The sequence below is a fragment of the Arctopsyche grandis genome, chromosome 7 (assembly GCF_051622035.1).
Source record: "Arctopsyche grandis isolate Sample6627 chromosome 7, ASM5162203v2, whole genome shotgun sequence".
NCBI classification, from domain to species: Eukaryota; Metazoa; Arthropoda; class Insecta; order Trichoptera; family Hydropsychidae; genus Arctopsyche; species Arctopsyche grandis.
The window spans coordinates 1,983,734-1,996,558 of NC_135361.1; the positions used below are offsets into that span (position 1 = coordinate 1,983,734).

The window sequence follows — 12,825 nt, forward strand, 5'->3', positions numbered from 1 at the left end:
GGTTGGGTTAGGTACTGTGAGGTAAGCATCTTTTGTAGATATTTTGGCAATGTCTAATTCTTTAATTTCGTTGATGGTTAGGCTCAGATGGGTGAGGTTTGGTAGGATAAGAACTTTTTGTGGATATTTTGGCAATGTCGAATTCTCTGACTTCGGTGATGGTTAGGTTAAGTTGGATAAGGTATAGTGAGGTAAGCACGTTTTGTGGATATTTTGGCATTGTCGAATTCTCTGACTTCGGTGATGGTTAGGTTAGGTTGGGTTAGGTATTGTGAGGTAAGCACGTTTTGTGGATATTTTGTCAAGCCTAATTCTTTGATTTCGGTGATGGTTAGGTTCAGATGGGTGAGGTTTTGTAGGATAAGAACTTTTTGTGGATATTTTGGCAATGTCGAATTCTATGACTTCGGTGATGGTTTGGTTAGGTTGGGTTAGGTATTGTGAGGTAAGCACGTTTTGTGGATATTTTGTCAAGCCTAATTCTTTGATTTCGGTGATGGTTAGGTTCAGATGGAGGAGGTTTGGTAGGATAAGAACTTTTTGTGGATATTTTGGCATTGTCGAATTCTCTGACTTCGGTGATGGTTAGGTTAGGTTGGGTTAGGTATTGTGAGGTAAGCACGTTTTGTGGATATTTTGTTAAGCCTAATTCTTTGATTTCGGTGAAGGTTAGGTTCAGATGGGTGAGGTTTGGTAGGATAAGACCTTTTTGTGGATATTTTGGCATTGTCGAATTCTCTGACTTCGGTGATGGTTAGGTTAGGTTGGGTTAGGTACTGTGAGGTAAGCATCTTTTGTAGATATTTTGGCAATGTCTAATTCTTTAATTTCGTTGATGGTTAGGCTCAGATGGGTGAGGTTTGGTAGGATAAGAACTTTTTGTGGATATTTTGGCAATGTCGAATTCTCTGACTTCGGTGATGGTTAGGTTAGGTTGGGTTAGGTATTGTGAGGTAAACACGTTTTGTGGATTATTTATTAATATCCAATTCTTTGATTTCGGTGATGGTTAGGTTCAGATGGGTGAGGTTTTGTAGGATAAGAACTTTTTGTGGATATTTTGGCAATGTCGAATTCTCTGACTTCGGTGATGGTTTGGTTAGGTTGGGTTAGGTATTGTGAGGTAAGCACGTTTTGTGAATATTTTGTCAAGCCTAATTCTTTGATTTCGGTGATGGTTAGGTTCAGATGGGTGAGGTTTGGTAGGATAAGACCTTTTTGTGGATATTTTGGCATTGTCGAATTCTCTGACTTCGGTGATGGTTAGGTTAGGTTGGGTTAGGTACTGTGAGGTAAGCATCTTTTGTAGATATTTTGGCAATGTCTAATTCTTTAATTTCGTTGATGGTTAAGCTCAGATGGGTGAGGTTTGGTAGGATAAGATTTTTTTGTGGATATTTTGGCAATGTCGAATTCTCTGACTTCGGTGATGGTTAGGTTAAGTTGGATAAGGTATAGTGAGGTAAGCACGTTTTGTGGATATTTTCTCAAGCCTAATTCTTTGATTTCGGTGATGGTTAGGTTCAGATGGGTGAGGTTTTGTAGGATAAGAACTTTTTGTGGATATTTTGGCATTGTCGAATTCTCTGACTTCGGTGATGGTTAGGTTAGGTTGGGTTAGGTATTGTGAGGTAAACACGTTTTGTGGATTATTTATTAATATCCAATTCTTTGATTTCGGTGATGGTTAGGTTCAGATGGGTGAGGTTTTGTAGGATAAGAACTTTTTGTGGATATTTTGGCAATGTCGAATTCTCTGACTTCGGTGATGGTTAGGTTAAGTTGGATAAGGTATAGTGAGGTAAGCACGTTTTGTGGATATTTTGGCATTGTCGAATTCTCTGACTTCGGTGATGGTTAGGTTAGGTTGGGTTAGGTATTGTGAGGTAAGCACGTTTTGTGGATATTTTGTCAAGCCTAATTCTTTGATTTCGGTGATGGTTAGGTTCAGATGGGTGAGGTTTTGTAGGATAAGAACTTTTTGTGGATATTTTGGCAATGTCGAATTCTATGACTTCGGTGATGGTTTGGTTAGGTTGGGTTAGGTATTGTGAGGTAAGCACGTTTTGTGGATATTTTGTCAAGCCTAATTCTTTGATTTCGGTGATGGTTAGGTTCAGATGGGTGAGGTTTGGTAGGATAAGAACTTTTTGTGGATATTTTGGCATTGTCGAATTCTCTGACTTCGGTGATGGTTAGGTTAAGTTGGATAAGGTATAGTGAGGTAAGCACGTTTTGTGGATATTTTGGCATTGTCGAATTCTCTGACTTCGGTGATGGTTAGGTTAGGTTGGGTTAGGTATTGTGAGGTAAGCACGTTTTGTGGATATTTTGTCAAGCCTAATTCTTTGATTTCGGTGATGGTTAGGTTCAGATGGGTGAGGTTTTGTAAGATAAGAACTTTTTGTGGATATTTTGGCAATGTCGAATTCTATGACTTCGGTGATGGTTTGGTTAGGTTGGGTTAGGTATTGTGAGGAAAGCACGTTTTGTGGATATTTTGTCAAGCCTAATTCTTTGATTTCGGTGATGGTTAGGTTCAGATGGGTGAGGTTTGGTAGGATAAGAACTTTTTGTGGATATTTTGGCATTGTCGAATTCTCTGACTTCGGTGATGGTTAGGTTAGGTTGGGTTAGGTATTGTGAGGTAAGCACGTTTTGTGGATATTTTGTCAAGCCTAATTCTTTGATTTCGGTGATGGTTAGGTTCAGATGGGTGAGGTTTGGTAGGATAAGACCTTTTTGTGGATATTTTGGCATTGTCGAATTCTCTGACTTCGGTGATGGTTAGGTTAGGTTGTGTTAGGTACTGTGAGGTAAGCATCTTTTGTTGATATTTTGGCAATGTCTAATTCTTTAATTTCGTTGATGGTTAGGCTCAGATGGGTGAGGTTTGGTAGGATAAGAACTTTTTGTGGATATTTTGGCAATGTCGAATTCTCTGACTTCGGTGATGGTTAGGTTAGGTTGGGTTAGGTTCTGTGAGGTAAGCATGTTTTGTAGATATTTGAGCAATGTCTAATTCTTTAATTTCGTTGATGGTTAGGCTCAGATGGGTGAGGTTTGGTAGGATAAGAACTTTTTGTGGATATTTTGGCAATGTCAAATTCTCTGACTTCGGTGATGGTTAGGTTAAGTTGGATAAGGTATAGTGAGGTAAGCACGTTTTGTGAATATTTTGGCAATGTCCATTTCTTCGATTTCGGTGATGGTTAGGTTCAGATGGGTGAGGTTTGGTAGGATAAGAACTTTTTGTGGATATTTTGGCATTGTCGAATTCTCTGACTTCGGTGATGGTTAGGTTAGGTTGGGTTAGGTACTGTGAGGTAAGCATGTTTTGTAGATATTTTGGCAATGTCTAATTCTTTAATTTCGTTGATGGTTAGGCTCAGATGGGTGAGGTTTGGTAGGATAAGAACTTTTTGTGGATATTTTGGCAATGTCGAATTCTCTGACTTCGGTGATGGTTAGGTTAGGTTGGGTTAGGTATTGTGAGGTAAACACGTTTTGTGGATTATTTATTAATATCCAATTCTTTGATTTCGGTGATGGTTAGGTTCAGATGGGTGAGGTTTTGTAGGATAAGAACTTTTTGTGGATATTTTGGCAATGTCGAATTCTCTGACTTCGGTGATGGTTTGGTTAGGTTGGGTTAGGTATTGTGAGGTAAGCACGTTTTGTGGATATTTTGTCAAGCCTAATTCTTTGATTTCGGTGATGGTTAGGTTCAGATGGGTGAGGTTTGGTAGGATAAGACCTTTTTGTGGATATTTTGGCATTGTCGAATTCTCTGACTTCGGTGATGGTTAGGTTAGGTTGGGTTAGGTACTGTGAGGTAAGCATCTTTTGTAGATATTTTGGCAATGTCTAATTCTTTAATTTCGTTGATGGTTAAGCTCAGATGGGTGAGGTTTGGTAGGATAAGATTTTTTTGTGGATATTTTGGCAATGTCGAATTCTCTGACTTCGGTGATGGTTAGGTTAAGTTGGATAAGGTATAGTGAGGTAAGCACGTTTTGTGGATATTTTCTCAAGCCTAATTCTTTGATTTCGGTGATGGTTAGGTTCAGATGGGTGAGGTTTTGTAGGATAAGAACTTTTTGTGGATATTTTGGCATTGTCGAATTCTCTGACTTCGGTGATGGTTAGGTTAGGTTGGGTTAGGTACTGTGAGGTAAGCATCTTTTGTAGATATTTTGGCAATGTCTAATTCTTTAATTTCGTTGATGGTTAGGCTCAGATGGGTGAGGTTTGGTAGGATAAGAACTTTTTGTGGATATTTTGGCAATGTCGAATTCTCTGACTTCGGTGATGGTTAGGTTAAGTTGGATAAGGTATAGTGAGGTAAGCACGTTTTGTGGATATTTTGGCATTGTCGAATTCTCTGACTTCGGTGATGGTTAGGTTAGGTTGGGTTAGGTATTGTGAGGTAAGCACGTTTTGTGGATATTTTGTCAAGCCTAATTCTTTGATTTCGGTGATGGTTAGGTTCAGATGGGTGAGGTTTTGTAGGATAAGAACTTTTTGTGGATATTTTGGCAATGTCGAATTCTATGACTTCGGTGATGGTTTGGTTAGGTTGGGTTAGGTATTGTGAGGTAAGCACGTTTTGTGGATATTTTGTCAAGCCTAATTCTTTGATTTCGGTGATGGTTAGGTTCAGATGGGTGAGGTTTGGTAGGATAAGAACTTTTTGTGGATATTTTGGCATTGTCGAATTCTCTAACTTCGGTGATGGTTAGGTTAGGTTGGGTTAGGTATTGTGAGGTAAGCACGTTTTGTGGATATTTTGTCAAGCCTAATTCTTTGATTTCGGTGATGGTTAGGTTCAGATGGGTGAGGTTTGGTAGGATAAGACCTTTTTGTGGATATTTTGGCATTGTCGAATTCTCTGACTTCGGTGATGGTTAGGTTAGGTTGTGTTAGGTACTGTAAGGTAAGCATCTTTTGTAGATATTTTGGCAATGTCTAATTCTTTAATTTCGTTGATGGTTAGGCTCAGATGGGTGAGGTTTGGTAGGAGAGGGAACTTTTTGTGGATATTTTGGCAATGTCGAATTCTCTGACTTCGGTGATGGTTAGGTTAGGTTGGGTTAGGTACTGTGAGGTAAGCATGTTTTATAGATATTTTAGCAATGTCTAATTCTTTAATTTCGTTGATGGTTAGGCTCAGATGGGTGAGGTTTGGTAGGATAAGAACTTTTTGTGGATATTTTGGCAATGTCGAATTCTCTGACTTCGGTGATGGTTAGGTTAAGTTGGATAAGGTATAGTGAGGTAAGCACGTTTTGTGGATATTTTGGCAATGTCCATTTCTTCGATTTCGGTGATGGTTAGGTTCAGATGGGTGAGGTTTGGTAGGATAAGAACTTTTTGTGGATATTTTGGCATTGTCGAATTCTCTGACTTCGGTGATGGTTAGGTTAGGTTGGGTAAGGTACTGTGAGGTAAGCATGTTTTGTAGATATTTTGGCAATGTCCAATTCTTTGATTTCGGTGATGGTTAGGTTCAGATGGGTGAGGTTTGGTAGGATAAGAACTGGAAAAGACTTCGATAATGGTTTGATGTAGTTTATTGAAATGTAAAATTTGCACGTGGTGGTTCAGCGGAGCGTACGGAACACAAGTTGTCCGTACGCCGTCTGCTCGAACTCTGTCGACCGTCGCGTATTTCCGCTTGGGCCGACACTAATGCCAACTCGTCAATAATGCCAATCGACAATCAGTTAATAAGACTGTTTGCCACACGTCATTACAAAAGTCGGAACATAGTCCCACATAGGAAAACTGTTGAACAATACAGTTATTCTACAGAGTTACAGCATTACTGACGAGTCGTTTACAATAAATCATAGCTCTTAAAATAATTAAATAGAGGGTGAATAATGAAACCTTTGCCTCATCCAGTGTGAGGATAAAATCAATTTATTGGTTCAGTAATATTTCAACTTATAGGTATACCTCTGGTGAATGTTGTTTCTATTTACATTAAAGTTTTTGAAATCTCCTTTGAAGCTGTGAATAAGCATTACAAGATAAGTTTACTTTAAAGAAGAGAGAGTGGACTGTATATGGTTTAAAACTTAAGCATTCCTCATCTTGATGTTAACTTAGACAATACAATGTTGACACTGTTACAGTTGTCACGACAGATCAGCTATTACCGATCAATTAAACTTGATTAATGAGTGTAATGCTCCTAAGTTAACTTGATTTCATCAACAAGTAGCATAAACATTGCTAAATTAAAAGTAAATTGGAAAGTCATTCATTCATTCCTACAAGCAGGAAATGAAGGCGAACTATGATTATAGATGTCTCTACGTTAAACATCGAAATGTTCAGTATTATAATATTTACTTATTCTATGATTCACATAAATACTATAAACAGTAAGAGTTAACTTATGTTTTCATAACAAGAAACATAAGACCTGCGGATGACTCCCGGCAGGTTATAATTAAGTAGACATGAAATAATTTAAGATGCTCCATTAAGTGTGGCTTGGAGACTAACATTAACAAATCATGAATCTAATTTTAACTGTCAAATTTGAACAGTTTATTTTAAACTCGGATATAATCCTTCCGAGTGATGACATGAGACAAGTCTTATATTATAAAGACAAAATGATTAGATTAAATTCGGAGATATATACTGCCGAATGTTAAAATGAAAATAGCTTAAATTATACACACGACACAATTAAAGTGAATTACGGAGTACTACTATTAACATTGAATGATTTAAACTCATGATTACATCTAATAAGTAATATGAGTTGGGGGTAATGTCTTCGGGTTAAACTAAGCTACCGAAGTTGACGGAATTGAAGCTGCTGTTTCTCCTCCCTCTTGCTGATCTTCCTTCCTGTCAAGTGGTCCTTGTGGTAGAATCGGCAATGGCGCCACTAGATGACTGGACCGACGAAACTCTCCGCTGGCAGTAAAGACGTCGACGACTCGAACTCTGCCATCTGGTCCGGGATACAATTTAGTGACTCGACCCAAGACCCATCGGGTTGGCAGCATGTGTTCCTCCTTTAACAGGACCATTTGACCCACACTCAGATTGTTGCTCGAGTCCTTCTTCCATTTGTGTCGTAACTGCAAAGAATGTAAATATTCCGCCGACCAACGTTTCCAAAATGCTGCTGTGGTCAATTGTATCTGAAGCAGATTGGCATGGACATTAGTGTTATATTTAACCTCCATTGGAAGAGCGAGTAAGGATCTGCCAATTAAGAAATGTCCAGGTGTGAGGGGTAAAAGGTCTAGTGGATCCGAAGACAAGGGACTAAGAGGACGGGAATTCATGCAAGCTTCTATTTGAGTCAATACCGTACAAAATGATTCGAAATTTAAGGTGGTGGCCTTTAACACCTTGTTTAAATGAATCTTCATGGATTTAACCGCTGCTTCCCACAGCCCTCCCATGTGAGGCGCCCTTGGCGGGTTAAACTTCCAACGAATCCCTTCGGAGGCTACATACCGTAGTAGCTTCTCCTCATGAGGACGTTCGTAAATTAATTTTACTAAATTAACGAGTTCACGACTTGCACCGACAAAATTAGTAGCATTGTCGGAATATATCGTATTGGGCCTGCCACGTCTGGCTACGAATCTTCTTAAACAATTTAAGAAATTTGAACTCGTTAAGTCTCCGACAAGTTCCAAGTGAACTGCCTTACTGGAAAAACACACAAAGACACAAACGTAACCCTTAATTATCTTAGAATTCTTATTGCAACCACTCTTCACAGGAAAAGGTCCTGCGAAGTCTATCCCCACATGACTGAAAGGAAAATTCGCAGTGGTACGTTCAAGCGGGAGTAATCCCATTAATCTATTGTGTGACAGTGGTTTATTTCTGAAACAAATGACACATGAACGCACCACTCCTTTGACAGTATTATGTCCGGCCAATGGCCAATAGGTCTGCCGCAATAACGACAGTAAGGCTTGAGTACCCAAGTGAATATATTTCAAGTGCGCGTCTCGGACAATCATGTGTGTAAGTTTATGCTTATTTGACAAGATAATGGGTGACTTTGATAGAGTTGTTCCCAGAGGAAGTTTACTTCCAACACAAATTAAATTCTCGTGGAATAGAGGGGACAATTTAGCTAATTTACTGCTACTGGGAATTGGATGTCCCTTGCTCAGCAAACGATATTCCAATGGAAATGATTCCATTTGCGATAACCTAATCAAATTATTTAAAGCATCATTTAATTCTAAAGCGGACGGTTCGTTATTTTCTTTAACGTTTAATTGTTTATTCCTTAGTGGCCGACGAACATATGATAAAACTCGAAGGAGTCTTGGAAGATGAGAATATTTATCTATCCAATTATTTTCCCTCACAAGGGTAGCGTTAGTGACTACCCTTCTCTCTGGAAGATCTATTGTGATCTCAGGAGGTCTTCGAGGCCATCGTGATTCGTCTAATTTCAACCAACTAGGGCCGTCCCACCATAACGAATTATGATTTAATTGTACATTTTTGTTTTTCTCTGCTATTTGAATCTGTCGGTACATCTGCTTAATATCCGCAGTAATCACGTATTTATGGAGTCGAAAGTTGAGTAGTAAACTTAACAAATCTGATTGGACACTAGGTCCCACCATCAAAATATTATTTAGTGAGATATTGGACGTTGTCTTTGCGGACGCATCAAAAACTACACGATATTTAGTGGTAAGGCTAGACTCCTTAACCACGACGTGATGAGGTAAATAACAATGAACCTCATGTGCCTCCGGAGGTTCACACTCTGACATATGTCCTAAATTTATGTACTCTTCTAAAACTTTATTGTATTCCCTTTTTAAATTATTATTGGCTAAAAAACGTCTTTCCAAAGTTTTGTGTCTTTTCTCCGCAATGTGCAATGAACTTCCTAATACTACCGGGGAATTTTTATATGGTAAAGCTACACAAAATCTACCGTTTTTATCTCGTGATGTGTGTGCTTGGAAATGTTCCTCACATCTTTTCTCCTCAAGAGATTGATGTTTTACCATAGGAACCTGGTCGATCATCCAAAAGTTTTGAATGTGACTGTCTAATTGACTTAAGCCTATGTGGCTCTTCCCTGGAGCATTATTTACTTCGGGATATGGACCAACTATTGTCCATCCGAATTCGGTATCCTTTAAGATAGGCATACCTTTTCCTAACTGGATGGTTCCTGCTTTCATAGCATGAACGCAAATCTCGGCGCCGAGCAATAAATCGATTGGCGTCGGTTTATTCCAAAGGGGATCTGATAACTTGATTCCCGCTGGTATTGAAATTAACTGTTGATCCAGTTTCACAGTTGGAATTTCGCCAGTAATTTCTGGTAATACCAAACACAACACTTTGGTTGAGTAATTAGTGGTTGAAGACCTTATGGTCACCTTGGTGATGTGACGAATGCTACTTTCTTGATTAGCGATACCTACAATTTTTTGAGAGATTTTCTCTAACTTGAAGTTATTCTTCTTAGCGAAAGATGTGGTAACATAGTTGACTTGTGAGCCGGAATCTAATAATGTGCGACCCTTAACGACCGTTCCATTGGACGTTATAATGTCTACTTGTACCGTGGGTAAAATTATCTCCCTTTGAGAGAAATAAGTAGAATGAGCATTAATTGACTTCCTTCCCGTATTATTTGAACTAAATGTATCGTCCTGATGCAACAAAGTATGATGGTTTTGTTTGCACCTTAAGCAATTATAGTTAGACTTGCAATTTGTTATCTTATGCGATGAATTTAAACATTTAAAACACATGTTATTAGATTTAACGAATTCATTTCTTTCCATACTGGATTTTGCTTTGAATTTATCACATTTGCCTATGAAATGATTATTTCGACAGAATGCGCATGCGTTTACCTTACTTGATGGGTTTTTGTTCGCGACATGAGTTCTCATGATTCTTTGACGACTATGAGGGAATTCCTTCACCGTAGTTACAGATGCAGTAGATTGTAATACATTACATCTATTCTGCAGAAACGTTTCTAACTTCTCGTACGGTGGCATTTCTCTGTCAACCAGAGATGTTTCCCAGTCCTTTAATAAACTAAATGGTAATTTCCTTAGAACTAAACATGTTACCCATGGATCTAAAATTTCTCTCGCGTAACCCAATGATTCAATGTTTTTAATACACACCGTTACCTTATTTAATAGATCTCTCAATTCGATATGTGATTCCTTTGTGATTAATTTTAAGTCACAAAGTGAGTTGATCCTAGTTTTGAGATTAAGTCTTGGTAAATTATATTGCTTGTCTAAAATACTCCAAGTTGTTTCGTAATTGTCTGAGTTAATATCTAACCCTGAGACAGCTGCTAAAGCGGGACCGAGTAATGATTGATGCAAATATAGTAATTTAGTGACATTAGAATATTCAGGTTTATTTCCTATTATATTTTTGAAGGTTTGTTGAAATGATTGCCATTCAGATGGATCTCCCTGAAATGTGGGAATAGTCAACGTCGGTAACTTATCTCTAGCAAATTTAATTGTTGTTTGCTCTACTTTTAGTTGATTATTTTGAATGGATTGTCTATCTAATGCTGCTTTAAGATTTTTAACTGTTATTGTAATTGCATCGTACTCTTCGTCTATTTTGGCCGCTTTCGGTATGTCTGTAAGGTTATCTAAATATTCGTAATGGAGTTTTCGGACATAATCGTATGCTTCTTTAATGGTTTGATACTGTCCTTCATCTAATTCGGAGGATTTATCTATTTTTCCTTTTAGTCTTTGTACCGCGCCTGAATACCTTAATTCTATTGACGTCATTATAACTTCTACTTTATTTTCCTTCGCTAATATTTCTATCGATTGAGTCTGACTTCGAGTCTGATGTATTCTAGAGCTTGACCTGTCTCTAATAGGTTCTACGTCCCTAGTTGGATTTCGACCTTTATGCGACTTGGAAGTCGAAGCTTCTATTTCCTCGTTTTCAGCACTTGACATTTGTTTCAGAAAGTTGCACTATTTCGTCTCATAAATACAGTTGTTCTCTACTATAGCTGTCAATTGAACTATTCGTAGAGATAAGGTAATAATATTCAATGATTAACCGTGAATCTTAATATTCTACTTTAACTATTATCACCAGAATCTATCCAACATATTTTGGAAGAAATTACAACCCTAAATTGGTGGGTGCTTGATTTAAACCACTTTGGGGCTACAAGTCTTGTGATTTATTTTAAATCACCACTGTTTCATCACACATTATGAAACAAAGAGATCTACCGATGTATGAATATGCCGGTATGTACTTGATTTAATCCACTTTGGGGCTACAAGTGTAATTCCACATTTATCGTGGAAGGGGGGGGGGGGGAGGGTGTTTCTACACACATTAAGAAACAAAGATCTACCGATATGAATATACCGGTATGTACTTGGTTTAAGCCACTTTGGGGCTACAAGTATAATTCCACATTTATCGTGGAAGGGGGGGGGGGGGAGGGTGTTTCTACACACATTAAGAAACAAAGATCTACCGCTATGAATATACCGGTATGTACTTGGTTTAAGCCACTTTGGGGCTACAAGTATAATTCCACATTTATCGTGGAAGGGGGGGGGGGGAGGGTGTTTCTACACACATTAAGAAACAAAGATCTACCGATATGAATATACCGGTATGTACTTGATTTAATCCACTTTGGGGCTACAAGTGTAATTCCACATTTATCGTGGAAGGGGGGGGGGGGGAGGGTGTTTCTACACACATTAAGAAACAAAGATCTACCGATATGAATATACCGGTATGTACTTGGTTTAAGCCACTTTGGGGCTACAAGTATAATTCCACATTTATCGTGGAAGGGGGGGGGGGGAGGGTGTTTCTACACACATTAAGAAACAAAGATCTACCGATATGAATATACCGGTATGTACTTGATTTAATCCACTTTGGGGCTACAAGTATAATTCTCCACGTGCTTTGCTAATTTTACACTACATCTGATTTTACACTTTTAATACGAAATTCGATGCGACCGATGAAACATTCCTTCGTAGCGCGATATTATTTTATACAATCGCGTTAATTAATTGTTATACTTTAAAACATATTTTAAAACTGACCTACCCACATGATTGCCTTTTGAACAGATTGCCTGAGATTGAATACATTCACTTACTTGAATATCCTTTACGATGTTTATGTGATCGTTCCGATAATTTTGGATTACCTCTGTGTCCCATGCGTCTTTGTAGGTTATGTTTTTATTTATATATTTTCTGCGTCAATCACGCGGTCATGTACCTCTGTACATCAATCAATATATTGCTGAAATAGAAGCAAACATGTTATTAGTATTGGAAAGGTATGGATAGTAACAAAGGAACGATACCGATTTCTTAATTGACATCCATTTTTTCTCGACCACGTTTTTTCCTATTGGTTTGTCCGTTTGGTGTTGTGGCCTAGGTTACTGGTGTCCGGTTCGAAGTGACCATCATGGAAAAGACTTCGATAATGGTTTGATGTAGTTTATTGAAATGTAAAATTTGCACGTGGTGGTTCAGCGGAGCGTACGGAACACAAGTTGTCCGTACGCCGTCTGCTCGAACTCTGTCGACCGTCGCGTATTTCCGCTTGGGCCGACACTAATGCCAACTCGTCAATAATGCCAATCGACAATCAGTTAATAAGACTGTTTGCCACACGTCATTACAAAAGTCGGAACAAGAACTTTTTGTGGATATTTTGGCATTGTCGAATTCTCTGACTTCGGTGATGGTTAGGTTAGGTTGGGTTAGGTACTGTGAGGTAAGCATGTTTTGTTGATATTTTGGC

At 38.4% G+C, this 12,825-nt stretch overlaps 1 protein-coding gene across 1 annotated transcript; it reads right to left on the bottom strand.

Annotated features, from left to right (window-relative positions):
• Positions 1-5,561: 5,561 nt before the first annotated feature.
• Positions 5,562-12,612, bottom strand: LOC143914912 (uncharacterized). The gene is made up of 2 exons (XM_077435315.1): positions 11,773-12,612; positions 5,562-11,523 (listed from the first exon to the last, which is right to left on the bottom strand). Exon 2 carries the CDS (start codon positions 10,980-10,982, stop codon positions 6,807-6,809), a length of 4,176 nt encoding a protein of 1,391 aa, XP_077291441.1. The 5' UTR covers positions 10,983-11,523; positions 11,773-12,612; the 3' UTR covers positions 5,562-6,806.
• Between the last annotated feature and the right edge of the window lie 213 nt (positions 12,613-12,825).

Coding starts and splice junctions, on each gene's coding strand:
- LOC143914912 (XM_077435315.1), bottom strand. CDS start 10,982: ATGTCAAGTGCTGAAAACGAGGAAATAGAAGCTTCGACTTCCAAGTCG.